This window comes from Mytilus trossulus, chromosome 4 (genome assembly GCF_036588685.1).
Source record: "Mytilus trossulus isolate FHL-02 chromosome 4, PNRI_Mtr1.1.1.hap1, whole genome shotgun sequence".
Lineage (NCBI taxonomy): Eukaryota > Metazoa > Mollusca > Bivalvia > Mytilida > Mytilidae > Mytilus > Mytilus trossulus.
The window spans coordinates 7,990,657-8,011,065 of NC_086376.1; the positions used below are offsets into that span (position 1 = coordinate 7,990,657).

General features: G+C 33.7%; 2 protein-coding genes across 2 annotated transcripts in view; one reads left to right on the forward strand and one right to left on the reverse strand.

The window, feature by feature from the left end:
- Nucleotides 1-2,287: 2,287 nt before the first annotated feature.
- The window catches only part of LOC134714585 (anaphase-promoting complex subunit 4-like), an 82,717-nt gene continuing 64,595 nt past the window's right edge, over nt 2,288-20,409 (reverse strand). Inside the window, exons 25-27 of the mRNA XM_063575947.1 lie at nt 3,626-3,799; nt 2,951-3,059; nt 2,288-2,510 (exon numbers count right to left, since the gene is read on the reverse strand). Coding sequence (XP_063432017.1) covers nt 2,301-2,510; nt 2,951-3,059; nt 3,626-3,799 — 493 coding nt within the window. The 3' untranslated portion in view covers nt 2,288-2,300. The remainder of the gene's footprint in view (nt 2,511-2,950; nt 3,060-3,625; nt 3,800-20,409) is intronic.
- The window catches only part of LOC134714587 (uncharacterized), a 30,924-nt gene continuing 27,839 nt past the window's right edge, over nt 17,325-20,409 (forward strand). Inside the window, exon 1 of the mRNA XM_063575952.1 lies at nt 17,325-17,813. Within this exon, the coding sequence (XP_063432022.1) occupies nt 17,748-17,813 (66 nt within the window). The 5' untranslated portion in view covers nt 17,325-17,747. The remainder of the gene's footprint in view (nt 17,814-20,409) is intronic.

A 20,409-nucleotide genomic window follows, 5' to 3' on the forward strand; every position in this document is an offset into this window, starting at 1 on the left:
GAAGTTACAAAAATGACAAATGTAAAACGAGAAAACTAACGGCCAAATTAATGGACAAAAAATGAACGAACAAGAATGTGTCCTCAGTACACGCATGCCCCACTCGCACTATCATTTTCCATGTTCAGTAGACCGTGAAATTGGGGTAAAAACTCTTATTTGGCATTAAAATTAGGAAGATCATATTATAGGGAACATGAGACTAAGTTTGAAGTCGATTGGACTTACTTCATCAAAAACTAACATGACCAAAAACTTTAACCTGAAGCGGAACAGACGGACGAACAGACAGACGAACGGACGCACAGACCAGAAAACATAATGCCCCTCTACTATCGTAGGTGGGGCATAAAAACAAATACAGTGTATGTAACACAGAAACACACGACAAACACTGAATCACTGACTCCTGACTTGGGAAATGCGCATACATACGTAATGTGACGGGGTTAAACATGTTAGCGGGATTCAAAACCCTCCCTTAACCTGGGACAGTGGTGTAACAGTATACAACATAATAACTATAACTATAAAAATCAGTTGGAAAATGCTGAACTCATCAGATGGACAACAAAATAAAAATACATGTACATGTAAAAAAAAATCAGAGTTGACGTGGCTGTTTACTTGTACATCCCAACAACAAAAGACACCAAGTAAAGACATGACCTAACCTATTTAACCTGAAGTTGTCAATGTATATTTCTAACTATGTATTTTCCGACAAATGTACCACGGAGCAGATCATCCATATATACAACAGTTCCTTATTTTTCGTATACTTTAAGTTTCCTTTTCCGGATTTGTAAGGGAAAGGATAAGAGTAAATATTCGTATGTTTATTTAACATACCAATGGAGGTAAACTTTTAGTGTTACATGTTAAATGCTTAATTGTCTTGTATGTTGATACAGGAAATATAAAACTGTATTCATGATACTGTTACATGGTAAGATGTACTAGCTTGTATGAGTCACATATAAACATATGTCTGCCATGGAACCTGACACTACATCTCAAATACTGACACACTAAAATTGACAATAAAAGCGTCATATTGCATATAGAAAATTAGACGGGATCATATCGTTTTAAAACAAACTATAATTATATAACAATAAATATTCGTACTTATTGACTTGTTAGGTAATGACAACAGATGGTGTCGGACTGAGGTATGGTATCAGTAAAAAAAAACGGTACTGTGACTCAATACTGCTCTAAAATGGCAATTAAAGCGTCAGTCTCAGGTTGAACAAAGATACCTAGACTTAATCAACTAATTTTTCAAGCAAAACATTTGCGCACTTATTGACGTATTAGGTAATAACAACAGCTGGTATACTGTTATTGAGATAAGGTATCAGTCAAAAAGATGGTACTACATGTACAAATGACAGCACGCTTCACTTTATTTGAAGTATCTTAATGGAAATCAGTGTTTTTGATTGAACAAACATGGATATGCTACTTAGTTGTATTTACTTACATGCGCTTCTTCTCTTGCTCATAAATTATCAAATATACTACTTATTACTTGTTTTATCCTAGCATCACTATTGAGCCATTCCAAGAGAAAACTAGCGTTATAGGCGTAGACAATTGTAATCCTGGTATCTTATATATTGCGTTTATTATCATGTTTCACAAACCATAAGCAACACGTATGAAGATGGAACTGGAAACTCTCAAATCTCACATGTCAGCATCTGGAGTTCACTCAAAATTAACAGTGGGATTGGGTTTCTTCTGTTCTGTGTATGATTTGACTGTATTTCGAAGTACAGTCACTTATATTTGAGTAATAACTTTATGTTGTCATATCACGAGATTAGTAGTTTGAGCATGTGCTTAACAACTGTCAATGTATATTGACTCTGTGATATGTTTTATTGTTTTAATATGTACTTTTATTGTTTGTCTATTTTCAACACAAGGAATAGTTTAGAAAAGAATTTTTCAAAATTTTCGGATTTTTAGATCATCAATGCTCTTCAACTTATACTTTGTTTTATCATTTTGTTTTACTTTTTTGATTAGAGCGTCACCGATGAGTCTTAAGTAGACAAAACGCGCGACTGGCTAAATATTTGTAAAGTAACATCTAAAACAAACTAACAAATGCATCATCACATCAAACATCAATGATCTGTCTTAAATACTTCCTCAGAACTCAGATAAACATAAAACTAAACTTTTAAATGATGATGACAATAACAAAAAAACACATACTTGCAGTCTGTTTTTATATTTGCTAAACATATATAAAAAATATAGCACATGTTTCAATGTTTTTATTATTAACTAAGTGGGCTAGAGAAACTTGTATTTTCTTTATTAGCCTCAGCCTCCATGTCAGTGTCCTCGGGAGTGTCATCTAATGTCCTTTCCTGGCTAATGAGATTGCCTCCCTCCTCCAACCCACTACCATCAATCTCATCATCCTCATCTTCTTCTTCTTCCTCAGCATCCATCCAGAATATCCTCACTCTACGTCTTGATGAAAATAACTAGAAACAGCCAATTCAATATTTAATTATTAGAAAAAATCTCTATTCTAATACGGCGAATAAATATATAGGAATCTAAACTATCAAGAACTCTTCCCTGTTCATAGTATTACCTAGGTCAAGTGAATCGATAGCAAATTTTGGCACCCTCCTTGAGGTTCATGCACAATTTGATTGTATAATTTTTATAAATCTTGAATGCATTCCTCTTTTATAGTCTATGTTTTATTTTTCATATTTCATCTTTCTTTCATTTCAACAACGAGATTATTTTACATTTAGCACATGTTTCTTAGAAGAAGGGTGGAGGAATACTTATACTTATTAGTTATCACCATATTCATAAAAGAGATAAATCATAAGGTTCTTCCATTGAAATATTCCATACCATCCAAAACAGACACTGCAAAACAAACTTACTGCATGCAAAACAAACTTACCACAGTGGCTGTTTTCCGTGTACCGCTTACAGCAAAACCACAGGCCTTCATATTCTCTAATTTCCTGAAGCAGTTACTTTCTATTGCACTTCCTGCATCTATACAGTTACTATAATATAAATGGTGTAATCACAAATAATGCCTGACTGTATTCTATCCATTGCCGTTGTTTTGCTTGGAAGTAATAAGATCTTATTTCTAACTTCTTTAACATATATTATAACTTGATATAACAATTATTGCAATTGTGAAATCATTTTCTTGGTCTGTCAGTTGTGTTCTCAACAACACAATCAGTTTTGGAAATAGCTATAGTTTCAATTCAAATAGAGTCTGAGATTTGAACAAAATGCTAACTTAGTTGAGGAGTTACCACAGCAAAATCATAAATACTGTTAAAACCACAGAGCTTACACTGTCCCTCTCAACTATCAAATGTTCTATGCGCAGTGAATATGGGTAAAATCCCTTATTTGGCAAATTATTTTAAAAACGTTCACATTATAATCAACAAGTGTAATATGTCTAATATTGACGCAACCCACAATATCATTGAATTAATTTACCATAAACACAAACTTAAACCTTGATACGAACGGACGGTAATACACGAACACATAGTAATGCCCCTTTTTGTATCGTAGGCGGGAATGCAATTAGTCTGTAAGTACATACACTTGTGATTGGATGTCTCCATTGGTTCCCAGCACGGTGTACACGTCATCAGTGATGACAGACAGAGCTAGCTGAACAAGGACCGGAAGCTGGTCAGTTGTATCTTCTACTAATAGCAAGGACAATGTCTTCTCGTCATAGTAAGCCAAGTCCAATATTTTATGATTGCTGCATCTGAAATTGTAACATAAAAATATTCAAATCACATGTAATTGTCGTTTTTGTTTTATGACTGTATTCCTCAATAAAAAGAAATATCTCGCATTCATATCAAGAAAAACTATTGCACTTGCTCCCCTTGACAAAAAGTGCACACAAAAACGAACGGGAGATGGGTGAAGAAACGAAGTTTTCTCAGTAAAAAGTGGAGAAAAGTGATTTTTTTATTGCTCCCGAGAAGCTTTCTTTTTGATCATGATTATCTTCAGTCCAAGTTTCATTCAAAAAGATACATGAAGGTTAAATAAAGTAATGTATGTCTTAAAAGAAATCTGTAAACTGAACCTAAATGATGACGACACCGATGGAATGGGGATTGCAATGTCGCGATATGAAGTAATACTCGCGGTTGAAACACACTGAATTTTATAATAGGATTAAGCTTATTACAGATAATAAAAACAAGAGGTTGTACGCGAAGTCGTGCAAAAATATTACCACTCGTTATGAGACACGGCACACAATTTCAAATAAGCATCATTCCCCCATACAGAAACTATATTTTCATTAAGATAGCTCTTTCAGCGTTTCTTTTTTGAACCCCTCTCCCACAAAAAAAATCTGGATATTTAACAGGATACAGTTAGCAACAAAGAAATCCTTGACCATAACAAAATAAAATGAAGAAAATCTGCCGCGGAACTAACGAATAAAGACTGACCACCAATATAAAGTTACCTGGTCTGGTCAGTTCTATTGTTCTGGTGTGATATTTAAAAAAAAAGCACTTGATTTTCATATCTCTTGCCATAAAAAGAGGTATTTTCACATGATACAATAGGACCAATTATGTTTTTATATGTTTGTCAACCTGTCTTGATTAACGTATTTCTCGTATCATTCTTCATAAAAGCAAATTAAATTCCTCGGTTTTCGGCATTTTTGTTATCAAACCAGAAGTTTAATTAAGTATCAATTTTTGATTTTTTACACAATAAAAAAAAGCACGCAAACAATAAAGTTGAACATAGTCATTGCAAACACTAAATTCGAAGAAAGGAGCCGGTGAAAACAGCAGTCCTAAAAGCACTCACGTAAAAAACTTAATAATGACCAATTGGAACCACCAAAAAGAAAGAAAAGATGACAATCTAGTGTGCATCAGGACAGCGGGCAGATTCTGCTCCACGTGTGACAACCGTTGTAATGGGGTCGCTCATGATAAATGCAAATTCGGATAAACTTCGTACACGTTATTCACATCCAAAAACGAGTTCACTTCTTCTTGTTCTGTTCTTGTAACAATATGTATAATATATCACCTTTGTTCCGTGTACGTATATATTATTTTACAGCCTAATTGCTGACACCTCTTACCAGACATGAAATGTCAATGATAGGGTGTTTTCTGTGATAAGAATTACAAATTTGAAACTTTTCCATGTATTAATATCTCGTTCAGTCCGTTATTACATAATACCTACAGTGATGGTTCACTTTGTTTGACGATGGTGTAGGTATTACTAGTACATACATACCGAATTTATGCGAAAGATAGTTACCACCTTCTAACTCGAGCACAACCTGCAGTCATTGAGGTGAAATGTAGAAATAATTTATGTTAAGGTTGCAGTTCATATAAAGTTTGTAACATCTCACTATATCGCGCTTTCGGGATGGTTCCCTATTAAGAGTGGTTGTTTCAGAAGTGATAGGGTATTTTCAAACGCAAATTACAAACACTGTCGCATACACTGCGATATGATTTGAAAACACCGACAAAAGCCATGAAGGAATCCAGGAGCTGGAGCAAAAGGTTTCTATAACATATAGCATTTGTTCGGACAACACTTTGTGATTATGGTCAAGTTTAGTTTAATTTGTCCTAGTAGTTTCAGAGGAGAAGATTTTTGTAAAAGATTACTAAGATTTACGAAAAATGATTAAAAATTGACTATAAAGGGCAATAACTCTCAAGAGGTCAACTGACCATTTCAGTCATGTTGACTTATTTGTAAATCTTACTTTGCTGAACATTATTGCTGTTTACAGTTTATCTCTATCTATAATAATATTCAAGATAATAACCCAAAACAGCAAATTTTCCTTAAAATTACCAATTCAGGGACAGCAACCCAACAATGGGTTGGCAGATTCATCTGAAAATTTCAGGGGCAGATAGATATTGACCTGATAAACTATTTGACCCCATGTCAGATTTGCTCTAAATGCTTTGGTTTTTGAGTTCTAAGCCAAAAACTGCATTTTACCCTTATGTTCTATTTTTAGCAATGGCGGCCATCTTGGTTGGTTGGCCGGATCACCGGACACATTTTTTCAACTAGATACTCCAATGATGATTGCGGCCAAGTTTGGTTTAATTTGGCCCGGTAGTTTCAAAAGAGAAGATTTTTGTAAAAGTTAACGACAACTTACGCAAAGTGATGAGAAAAACTCACTTGGCCCTTTGCGACCTATTTTTTTCGCCAATTTTGCATGATCAAAATGTTCATATCAATATATTTTACCCATTCAATATTTATAACTGAACTTTCCGCGTCGAGCAAAATAAAGAAAGTTTTAATTATTCATTCAAAACAGCTGTCTAAGCACATAAAGAATATATAGTTCGAACTGACCATATGCAAACTGACCGCTGAGATTATATTACTCCCATTGGTCACCTATATTGTCCAGAGGTGAGAAATAAAAAATATGTTCACAATATTTTCACATATTTTTAGAATTAAATTACTATTTTCAAGTAAAATCGGATCAATTACTTTTTATTCTAAGGTCAACCTGGCTAAACTGACCCTATATGACTTATTCGACTGACCAGTACAACACTATAATTCGATATTGGAAGTTGGAGGTAATAAATCATATTGAATGGCTTTAGTAACAAAAGACTATAAATTTCCATAAAATATCCGTCGCCATCAGATGGTCGAATAATATAGTTAAAACATGAATGTAAACATGGTCAAATAATTTATGTCTTTAGAGAAAATGGTCAAACATTCATCGTACACAAGGTTACAACAAATCACGAAAGATAACAATATTCAGATGCAACATCTGTTTTTGAAACATAAAGAATATTGAACTACAAGACATCAACAAAAGTTATTGAAAATATTGTATCAAACTTATCAAGACGCAGCCATAGTTTTTTCCTATCTTGTTTGTTATTGCATCTTTGAAGTTTTTTTGTCTAATTTATTCAATTCGTGCGTGTGCGTGTGCATGTAAAAAGTCAATATTTTGGGAAATGATAGTTGTTTTGACGTATTCATTTAATATAATGAAATATTTCATTAAGAGACAGATCAACTTCTTTCCTAGGGAAAATCCCAAAGGAGTAGGTCCAGGAAGACCCCTTTTTGGCCCCAAAATATAGCAGTTTCACAAAATTGTTAAAATGTAAACTTTTACCTATTTATTGACCAGTAGAATGCTTCTGCTACATAGATATGGGCTGTTTTTGACGATACAATGCACATATATCGGATACTAGCACCATTAAGTCATGCTTAATTACTGAAATCTTCACAATTCTAGCATTTTAGTTTAATTTTAGACGGTTTTCGTGTAAAACGAAAGTGGCCGCATTCGTGTTCATCCTTAATATTGAAATGTAAATGGTATTTGATGATAATACATAACATATATAAAGGGTGAGGATGAACACGGATGCGGCCACTTTCGTTTTTGAGAATAACCATCTGAAAAGTGACTTTTTTTTGGTATATTTGGTATATTTTTCATATTTGAGGTTAAATCGGATCGTTTTTAATGACTTAATCAGTTTAAATCTTTCACATAAACTAATTCATTCAAATAAAATAGACACTTAAGTGTTTAAAAAGTGGTCAAACTCTTTCGTCAGATGAACCTGATATTTGAGGCCAAAATCGGACCTTACCGGACCTACTCCTTTATCTGGAAAATTGGCAAGAAAGGTTTATTTATTCATAGTTTTGTGTTTGTATTTGCAAAAGTGAGACTAAGACTAGCAATAATTTTGCATCTAAGGGCCTGGCTTCATTGGTAATGGAAAGCATAGAAAATAACAATAAAGAACTTATCTATAATTCAGAATCCTTCATATAACGAGGAACTTATTTCCAAATGTTTATTTTATAACGTAGCTAGTTTCAGTGATTTATGGCCTATCGCTAATCTGTGAAGCAGACACAAGTATATGCTTTGTCTAGTATTGTTTTGCAACAATGAGTAAACCTTGGAACAACATAAAAACTATATATATACCCATCTTACTCCTTATATATATCTTTTTATACCTATAAAAATGCATAGCATATGAACCATGTTTTCAGAATAGATTGAAAAGAAAGTATGCCATTTTTCTTCCTTTGAAAGATTGTTTTCATGTATTCTATCTTCAAATTAAGCACTCAGTCAACACCTTTTGTTTTACAAAATGTGTGTCTTATTCATTTATTATAATGAAGGACATCGAGGGTTTAGTCAACAGCTATCATGGAAAAAAATCACCAGTAAATCAGACCGTGAGTTTGCAGGTCTGCCTAACAGATTGATTGATTGATGGTTGCTTAACGTCCAGTGGTCTGCCTAACAGTAAAACATTATTATTGCATCATATCAGTCTTTTAATCGCGCCTAGGCAAAAAATAAGGCAAAAAGGCCCCCGATTAAGAATAAGCTGTCCACCAAATGGAAAGCCGAAGGGCCGATAGATGTAGAATATTGTTCTTTGAACTTCATTTGTGTTCTATATGAATCTCTATCATTCCAGAAACAATTTCATGCGAAAACTATAGGCGCAGTTCATTTATAGATTGTAAATTAAACTGTTCATAAATGTACATGAATAAGTCAGGAATCAAAAAGACGAGTTTGATTATTAGCTTTTGTTTAAAATCAAAATGATCTATGTCCGGTGTCAAACATTAAACCATAATTAAATATTTGTTTTATATACATACACAGGAATTAATAATAATTAACAAAAACCAGTATTTATATGACCAGCAATCGATGGTTGATTTTCCTAGAAAACATTAACACAAAAGATAACACATTTGTGCATTTCAAAAAATCTTCCGTCACGTATAAGGGCAAGCCAAACCAGGAAACAACGTGACATACACTTTTTTTTTTTTTTTTGACAGAGTTTTACCCAGAAAATAAATTTTGACTTTACTATGGAATGTCCTCGTATAACATAAGTATAATAATTCATTAAACCATATCATATTAGGTACCATAATAAAAGTACTTCATTATTTTCAATATGGCAGAAAGTAGAAGGATACAAACGTGTTTCACCACAACACTTTGTAAGTATATAGTGTGCTGCTATTCTTGTTTGTGCGATAAATATCATAATAATACAGGTGCTAAAAATATGTCTAATAAACGCGGTATTTATCACAATTATATACAAAGTTTATACCAGTCACAAACAAATAATTTTGTAATCATCGTTGTAAACAAATCCGCTCAACAGTTGTGAAAAACCTTCAGGATTTATTGCTTTTTAGGGGCTAATTAAATGTCCGTGATTGGCCAATTTTATGCAAATTAGAGAACAATCAAAAACAGCTGCATACGGTATGATATCAATTTCGTTTAACAATGTCGTTTTGCGTAAAACGATAGTTTCAATCCGATTACGGAACAATGAATCGTGAAAAATAATAACACACGTTCACAAGTCGTTAGAGAGGATTTTTAATAAATTCGTATTTTTCACACCCGTTTATTTTTCGGCAGAATGGAACTTTATGGAGATTAATATCAGAGTGCGATCTACTTGTCATTAATTGCAATATGACGAACAATCGTTTTTCTGAAACGTTCCAATACTTTGAATCATTAATAACAATTATTTGTATCATTATTATCATTATCGTTACCATATTTCTATTATACCTCGAAAATGATTGAATTTCAGAAATCAGAAGAAAAACTAGGTGATATTTTTACACTTTCCTCAATTAAAACATTAACATAAATATCATTTGAACTATGGATGAACACTACAAATATGAATTAACAAAACATCTAAAACTGACTCCCAAAAGCGAGAACATATCACCAACTAAACAAATTATGGAGGACAGACAGCATAGGTGAAAAAATATAGATCTACCAGAGAAATGTGCTTTCTACCTTATTGTGTGGTAAAGAGTGCTGGAGAATACAAAAAAAAAACTGAAATGGACACCATCGGAAGGTAAAAGAAACAAAGGCAAAAGACCAAAAGACAAACGGAGAAGGACAACTGACAGTGAATTTAAAATCATGGGAAAGACCTATGGTGAAATGGAGAAGATTGCAAAGGACAGACAACAGTGGAGGGACATGATATCAGCCTTATATGCCAACCGACATGAAGAGAATTAGCTAGTCTATCGTAATAAGGAAAAAGTCAAACCAATTAAATGATCTAGAATAAAAACAAAATGTACAAAAATTATGTAAAATTTGGTACCAAGACCATTATTTCACCCCAAAAATCACCCGTGTATATCATGCATGAACTGCTTATAAAATGATAAATTTACTCTTCATTTACATAACTTCTAAATTATTTCTGCATATGTTAATACTCTTCGAGTAATCGCTTATAAAGAAATATATTTCCCCTTCAATTATTTAATATCAAAATTATTTCTGCATACGCTTTTCACAGCCGCTATGCCATTTAACCTTTCGTTGAATTTACCAACCGCAAATATTTCAAATTACACCACCTGATGCATATTTTAAGTGCAGTAAGTAATTTCAAAGTTTTATTGCATTATAATATCTTGTTCTCCATATATTATATTCAGTTCAATTTTGTGCAGTTATTTCAGGTCAAAATCCAGTGTACGCGAGTTTTCATTGTCATTTTTTTCAAACAACTTATTGTACATATCATATACATTAGTAGCTCATTACTGCCTTATAATTTTCAGACTCAAAGTCAAAATCAAATGAACAGAACTGTTCTACCTTTTTATCGTTTTCATGCTCATGATTCTACTTAGGTTTTGGAAATCATGTAAAAAAAAAAACCGCTTAAAATCATAACCGATACCCTTATAACGATTAAGGCCACATTTGGCGGCCATCTTGGATGATGGATCGGCTTCAAAGTAAACGTACTTGGACACAAGAACATTCATGCCATGTTTATCTCATTCCATTTAGTGGTTCTCTAAAGGAAGTCATTTGTATATATTTCTGATAGGGTCAAAATAAGTCCCCCTCTGGGGCCATCTGGTATGATGGTTCTCTAAAGAAGGCATTAGAATGTATTTCGATAATGTCTTATGTAAAACTAAGTCCCTCTCCGGCGGTCATCTTGGATTGTTAATCGGCTACAAAGGAACAACACTAGCTTAGTAAGCACCTCATAAGGAAAATTCATGTAATGTATGGTTTCATTCCATTCAGTGGTTCTCTCGGAGACGTTGAAAATATAAAAGTGATCGACGACGACGACGACGGATGCCAAGTGATGAAAAAAGCTCGCTTCACTATTTAGGCCAATGATAAAATATAGACGTCCGATAAGCAACAGATAGCAAGAGCTTACTTCGAGTCACTGACTGTCCTATAAAAGGTTTTAATTTGTACATCCCGCACAACCAAACGTGCTCAAAGAAGGCAGAATCACTATGCTTGCATGTGCTTTTCCTAGTCAGGAACATCGTCACTTATTTTTTGTATTCCTATTAAACAAATCAGTACAAAAAAAACCACGACAACATGTTTTGAAGGTCTGTAAACAACATTGTATTTTAACAATAAGCTTATTTTATGAGAATCTAAAGAAAAAAATAGATTTAGAGTTTACGGTAATGTTTTTGACTATGTGATTTTTCAATAAAAAAAATAATGTCGTTTCGTGAACATAACGAATTAAACGGTGTGTGTGTTGAGTTTGATCTTTTAAAATTTGATGATATATATATGTGTTAAATGTCCAGTAGCGAAAACTGACAGACATATCGGTAGGTAAACATATGAAGAATCCTTGCTAGTTAACAAGTCAAAGTCCACAAGAAGACATGACATTGTCACCCTGCACGGACTCATTATCCTGACTCAGGACGACCAGTCTTTGCTATTAATCTTGACTCAGGACGACCAGTCTTTGCTCTTAATCCTGCATGGACTCATTATCCTGAATCAGGACGACCAGTCTTTGCTCTCAATTTTGACTCAGGACGACCAGTCTTTGCTCTTAATCCTGCATGGACTCATTATCCTGACTCAGGACGACCAGTCTTTGCTCTTAATCTTGACTCAGGACGACCAGTCTTTGCTCTTAATCCTGCATGGACTCATTATCCTGACTCAGGACGACCAGTCTTTGCTCTTAATCCTGCATGGATTCATTATCCTGACTCAGGACGATCAGTCTTTGATCTTAATCCTGCATGGACTCATTATCCTGACTCAGGACGACCAGTTTTGTTCTTAATCCTGACTCAGGACGACCAGTCTTTGCTCTTAATCCTGCATGGACTTATTATCCTGACTCAGACGACCAGTTTTTGCTCTTAATCCTGCATGAACTCATTATCCTGACTCAGGACGACCAGTTTTTGCTCTTAATCCTGCATGAACTCATTATCCTGACTCAGGACGACCAGTCTTTGCTCTTAATCCTGCATGCTCAGTAGATAGAAAATGTCAATTAACATGTCATTGGTTTGACACGGCCGAGATAGGAACCAACGATCTCCAGCACTCGAGAAGACCACGCGACCACCAGACGATCGAGTCGTTTTTGTTTAATAAGTACAAACATATGTAAGCTTTTAAAAATTGTCACTTAAATTATTATAAACAAACTTAATCAAATGCATCTAGGACAGTAACAGCTAGTTAAACCTGTGTTTACATGTACCAGGTGTGCAAAACATGGAAATATGTGCATGTTTGTAATATAAGTACTTTTAATTAAATTGTACATGTAAATGAAAGTTATTTTGTTGAATAATTAGATAAAAAAAAATATTATGCAATTGCAAAACGGACTTTTGTCAAATCTATTAATATTTTCTGTTCTCGGTTTGGAGCGAATTAAAGAATGGTTAGGATATATTTCTCAGTTAGCACGACACATATTCTGCGTCAGGAGATACTATGATAATTTAGCTTCAAATCTTAATTCTATTTTCAAAAAGCTGTTGCTATGAAAGCAATGTTATGGTATAATATGGGATGTGTTAAAAGCACACAACATCAGCAGGTTGTCAAAGCAGACATGAATTCAGACTGTACGGTTACACATACTTGGTCTACGAAAAAATAATCAAGTTGAAAAGAAGCCCAAGAGCCCAATGCCGACTGTTGAATTAGAATTAGTGTCGATTTCAGTCATTCCTTCACACACACTTTTTCATTTTTGTTTTAATTAAAACTATTCCCTCATCAAAAAAAGTTCCTTTATAACTATCATGTAAGACAAACGAGTAATAGGCTGAATCAGAGGTTTAGATGCTCAGGGTAAGAAAAATTGAGAAATCTGAAATCTTGTCACAGTCTCTAACTTGGACTTGGAAGGTGTGGTACATATAAATATATAAGTATGCTGCAAATGAGACAACTCTCCACAAGAGATCAAAATGACGTTGATAACAACAATAGGTCGTCGTACGGCCTTCAAACCGTCTCTTCACAGAAAACCATTTCTGCCTCATTGAAGTATACTGAAAATATCTCCTTTTATTCTAAGTCATCTAAGCGCCTTTATCCTGTACTTCACTAAGGTCGATACCATGCACTCAAGATTTGTATCGTCTACTGCCTCGCAAATTTTCCGAAATTGAGAAAATGAATAAACTCTTTTGAAAAGATAACCTATTGAAAACCTGTCCAAGCATAAAAATGTAGTACTTTACACTTGTAAAGGAAGAGAAGAAAATCACTTAAAGATATGATTCTAGTTATTTATTACCGTTGCATAACCATGTCTCCATAATATTCATGTAATATCCAATGAAACGATAGTTGACGACGACAGATGTTCCACAACTAACACCTTAACTATGACATTTAATGACTAATTCCGACAGATGCATTGATAATGCCTTTGTCTTTTCTTATGTTGTACAATTTGAAATATGTTTTAGTAAGTAGTGTTACATGGTAACGCTAAAGTTGTGAATACTAATATAAAACATGAAGTTCTTCGCGATCTAAAAGTTGAATTAAAGAGTAGATTTATTTCTTTTATTATAAAGTTGTGAATACTATAAATATAAAACATGAAGTCATACGGAATCTAAAAGTCGAATTAAAGAGTAGAATTTATGTCGATTATCATTTGTATAACTGGTTTGTAGGGTTGACATTTCCTTGGTATATACTTCACATGTGTTGTGCCTAAATGTATGCATGTCTATCTCATAAGTTATGTTTTCTCAAATAGACATGTTTGTAAACTGCACCAAACATATATAGTTACGTGAAATAATTCTTCCTTATACCTCCTGGAACGGCAATACCAATGCCCTGTACACATTTGTATGGCCGAGAATTCAACGCCATTAGCATACGATTTTACGTCTCCAGTCGGACCGGACGTGGCTGCGTATTGATACATCCCGCATAGCTGTACTGACCCCCTCTCAGCTTGTAAAAACTTAACATTTGAACTATTTATTTCGGTGACTGACGCACGACTTTAGATATTAAAACCTTTTTTTGTATGCAACTTACAGGTTAAATACCATAATAATCCTAACACCGACAGCTTATCCTTAGTCTACCTTCTTAACCACATTAAGGATTTCGTGAGTTATCAGCGGTCAAGTTCAGAAGAGTTTGTTTGTAACGAAAACAACACTTTATATGTCATGCGTCCGAACCGTTTTTCTTGATTTAGCTTCATCAGAAACGTTCAAATCATAGATTTAGTTTTCTCGTTTGAATTGTTTTACATTGTCTTATCGGGGCCTTTTATAGCTTACTATGCGGTATGGGCGTTGCTCATTGTTGAAGGCCATACGGTGACCGTTAGTTGTGAATGTCTGTGTCATTTTGGTCTTTTGTGGATAGCTGTCTCATTGGCAATCATACCACATCTTCTTTTTTATATGTATAAAACCGGAGAAAAATGGAGAAAAAGATTTCTGCAATTACGGCTTTCCAAATAACATGGAATGAAACAACGACTTCCAGATAAAGTATAAATCAAAAGATGAATTCAACAATAAAAAATAAAACATTAATCTGGTTACTAGTCGCAGAGTTTTCTTATTATTGTATTTCTATTATCAGTACGGTGAAATGCAATAAGTATTATTTAATTCTTATCATTACAGTGTTATTTGGAACTCAATAGCTAATGTATAAATTGATTAAGGTTATCAACAACTGAATTTTATCTATCATTAATAGTTATTCAATTCCGCTTACCGTCAGAAAATGTAAGCTTAACGATAATTTGATTGATTGATTGATTTATTTATTGCAGTTTGCTTAATGTGCATCGAAGAATTTTTCATGAATATTCATGACAACTCCTCAAACAATGCAACAAACGGGTGGGTAAACTGGACCCCTGTTGTGTTCGCTTATCGCACTTCGGAACGGAGATTTACATGGAATTGCGGACCAGTTAGATAGGTGCAGGGTTCCTTAAACAAGCTTGACCAGGATGCTATTGAAAATGAGGGTATGATGGATTGAACAGAAATTAATCATTGCAACAGGTCGTCTTTGACTGCCCAAAAGAATTGTAGCAATGGTTCTTCAGTGTACTGAGAAAGTTGAATTATTCCAACATGATTTGTCGGATCATTATGTGCTAAATAAAAACATGTAACGAAACCAAACGAAACATGGATGTTAATGTCAGAAACGGCAAATACAGATTACTACGACTCTATAGTAAACCATGTATGATATATATGATATATGTCACACAAAATGTAGGCTAAGAATATAACTCTCACAAAGACAGAAAGCTTTGCTCTAATTTTTAAACTTCAAAAAAGAACTTGAAATTTAACTTCATCAGTTTCCAACAAATTAAGCTGAGACATAAAGGTAACCACACCACGCCCAGTCAGAAATTTGAAAATTTTTCATTTGTCAATCTATGTTTTAACTGTTTGAAACCAATTTTAATTTTAAACAAACATCTTCTAACTTATTCGAATGAAATAAATGATAACATGTGTCTACTTGCCCTTCTGAAGCACCTGAGACCACCCCTAGTTTTTGGTGAGGTTTACTTGATCAGTCTTTAGGTGTCTATGTTGTGGTTTGTGTACTGCTGTTTGTCTGGTTTTTTTTTTATTTTTTAGCCATGACGTTTTCAGTTTAAATTCGACATAGGAGTTGGAATGTCCCTTTGCTATATTTCACCTCTCATTTACTTTAAAACTACTATGTAAAATTCGGTCAAACTGGGTAATAATTTGTTTTTAAACAGGATTTCAGTGTAATTTTAGCAATCTACTATGAGTATAACTCTAACACCAAAAAACAGGAATCGACATAAATATTTGGCAATGTCAACAATAGAGCTCTATTTTCTCGAAATTGGTTAAAATTCTAGAACAAGTACGCAATAGATATTTCTTACAAATGTTCCATCCAACATATAGGATAGCCACAAATCTAGAACCCCGTTCAGTCTTTTGACATTAAGTAGGGGTTTTTAAATCCTATTCTTAACGGTTTTCAACGACTCCTTTAAACTCGTTCATCTCAAAAAGTTTCACCTAGTCATTTGTGAACTACAACGAGGCTGTTCTCAAAACATGACACTCATCTTCATGATGTTATTTGTAACATGCTGTTGAAGTTCTCGGGGCAATGAGTATCAATTTTCAACTTTCCGGCACAAATTTAAAAAATAAAAGTTTTACAAATTCAAAATTTGATACGTTGCATACAGATCCATAGAGTTTGTTAGGAGAACAATTCATTTACATGTCGTTTTATTACTAACTGTATAAAAATAAGGATAGGTTGCAAGACTGCCATTGAGACAAACAGAGCCCAAATAACGTTGAATTAAGTATATATTGGTAATCTTTTACAAATAGATAAATACTAAGATTGGACACATACAAGTGTGTTCTTAAAAAAATATAATTTCAAATCAATGATGACATTGCAAATAATTATCACCTCTTCAGTTTACATAATTTTATAAGATATAAGGATAATGAAGTAGCATGCCCCCCTCCCGAATTCCTGAATGGCGCTATATACTGTTACAGCTAAGGATTTGTATATTGTACAATCCTTGGTACAGTTAAGAGTCGCAATCCCTTTCCATATAAAATTGGATAAAAATAGACACCGATTTCTCTTCTCCGTAATAAACACTTTTTCTTCATCATATTCAATATACACTGCTTATTACGCTATACTACTACTACTATTCCTGGTTTAAGCCCCGCCTATATTCTTTCATTACATTTAATCCATACACGGTTGTAAGAAGTTGATTGACAGAAGCACAGAACTCACACCTGAACACACAGTTTAATCGCAAAATGACTCCACCCACTAATTATAATTTGTTGTAAAGTTCGGTTCAATCTTATGATAAATATAAAGTAATACATGAAGGGGAAAACCAGGGATAAAGCTGGAAAAGCAAGTCCGACATCTTAGGATCTAATAGATTAATGTTTATCATTTAAATATAGGACATCAAGTGCTTATCAACAGGTTAAACAACGTTTATAAAAGTGGGACATCTAATATTTAAGATAAACTTAACGAAATTGGGATTACCTTGTGTATATGAGATTGGTAAAAACACCACGTGAAATAGCATAAACTCTAAGAAATACATGCATGCTGCTCACGCATAGGCCATGGGAAAGGAAACAATTTCACCACAAGACAAGATAACTTAATACTTGCGAATGCTTAGGAAGTTTGTAGAAATGTAGTCAGTGACTTTTTAAAGAATTGGACATACTAAAAGGGATTTATAACAATTATGAAATCGGACACAGTGTCAGCATGTTTATTACTACTGGGAATGGCCTCATGTGTAAGAGCTCTGGTAAGAACATATACTCGACTATTGTATCAAGTATGGCACTTCTTTTGAAGAAAATCAAATTGTTCTACAATGTTTCAAATATTTAAAAAAACGTAACTGGTGCAAAACTAGTGTCGGGTTTCACATTCGATGAAAGTTAACACCATTGAAATCGCCTATGTTGATTGCATATACGATCTTTGAAGTTTACTAAAAAGATATTATGTTGCAGTCAGGCCATTGTAACAGATAATTTGATGATAATTTGAAACCAAGCTCGTATTGTTTGAATCATTTTATCTTTAGTAACATCCTCTCAAGGACATGACATGATAGAGCTAATGATGTCGAATATCGCTAAAAGAGAATATGACAGAAACATCTTCCCTTAGAATCCCCTGTGTGCATTGGTTGATTGTTTGTTGTCTTATAGTCCAGTGGCAAATACTTTAATGTATGTTTAGTTCGGGAAGCCCCATTTCTGGTGACAGAAAAAGCGTCGACACACACGAAGTAGAGCCCAACAGGCAGCCTTGTCTTACAACGGAACATGTTATAGTTGCTCGGTATTGTCACGCACAAAATAAACTGACTTGTGACTAGACAGAATCTCGCATAGTTTAAAACAAATTGACAAAAACACGTATGCTTGTAAAGTACAGGAACAATGGTATTTTTATACAAGTAATTTCATCCTGACAGACTTCTTTCAATTGGCAATAAAAACTCGAAATTGCACAAAATTACCCAATATTGTCAACTGTAATCCGACCCATAATCTATTAAGTAAAATACAAACATTTAAAAAGGAAGACCGCATCAAATTTCATTACACCAATTTCCTTCCAATAAAACGGGATAAAACTATACGCTTCACCCAAAATTCTCACGAATTAATCGTAAAAAATGTAATGATAAAAAGTAAATCTTTAGAAAAATGTTTAATGGGAAATATTTGCATTTCGTTAGATGTTATGAACTGAGTTTGTAAAAAACGAAGGTCACAGGTAAAAATATGTTGTTAACAACAGGTAACCGGAGCAATTGCACCTAGCTTTTGATGGGACAATTGAAGTTATCTCATGGTCCCACCTGCTTCCACTGTAAATATTACATTTTACATTCGAAGATATGTTCTGTGCAGAAATAGGTCGTAAAAACTTCTAAATCTAGGAAAAGTATCATTTTAAAAACGCGATACGTAAAAGAAGTAAAATCATACGGTTTTAACAATTTCGTTTTGCCATTCAAAGTCATGTTTCCGCCTATGACAAATTCTCGCATCTCTACCACACTAAACCTTCCATTCCGAGTGCAACTAGTATCGTAAAAGGTAATAGTAGAGCACTTACATGCCCTAGATATTTCAAAATTAATTTTCACGCCATACTAGCCACGTGTGCAGTGTAATGTGCATTCATCATAAAAACCTGTACATAAAATTGAAATTCTCATTAAAATGTTCGTTCCACATCATTCATCACAAATTGACATGACGTTGAATACATTAAATATCTTGTGTAATATTCTGTAAAAAAGAGCTATAGTATTATAAAGTTGAAGGGAAACTTGCAAAAGATCTTCAAAGAAAAGTGTTCATGACTGCTTAGGATTAAAATCCTTTGGATTGGAACGACCTGCTACCGTTTAGGATTCCAGTTTTCGCTACTGGTTTATTCAATACTAATAAGGCATAGGATATGATGTCACAAATTTATTTACGTTTTCAGTCAAAAAACATCAAAACTCGTGTTCAAATCTCTGGTAAAGCAGGTACTGTCATAAATCCTTTCATGACCACTGGAAAACGATGGAAGCCATTGTTACCGTTGTATGCCGATATAGTATTGACAATGAAATATTACATTAAACTGATCTTACATTATTTAAGGAGTTATCCTTCCAAATGAACCAAAAACGTAAAATTTATGAACAAGATTCAAGCGAAAATTATGGTGTTGTTTTTGTTCATGTAATAATTCAAACCAAATACATAACAAAATAGAATAATAAAATACTAATTTTCCTTCAGTGTCAAGACTGATAATGAAACGTATGATACTCAGTGTACAATTTAAAGCTACTCGACTGTCTAATACAATATATAAACCTCTCTTTTCAAAATATTTATAATGCTCTCAGACCAGTTATACAAACGTTCGTGCCTATACATAATGTTTAAACGACAAAGATTAACAACATAATGCGATTTAATTGATCAGCAAACATATGCAAAAAAAACCTTCTTACTATTTAAAAGGAAATGCTAATTCTATCTACCCTGCTTAAAGGCAATACACCAAAACATAACCTTACACTAGTAAATGTGCCACACATGATAATCGTGAGAAAATCATGCTTTTTTTTTCGCACGGAAAACGCCCAAATCGAGCTACATCCGATAATCGTGCGTAAATTTCACGCATGATTTTCGCATGATTCCCGCACGACAATTATGCGTATAGAGGTACGTGCGTATTACATGGAATAAATTTACGCATGAGAATCATGTGTTTAACAAAACACATGATTATCGTGCGTAGTCAAAATCAATTATGTAGTGAATTATTTTATTGTTTTTATTGTCTGGATTTGATAACTTCTTTTTTCTTGTTAA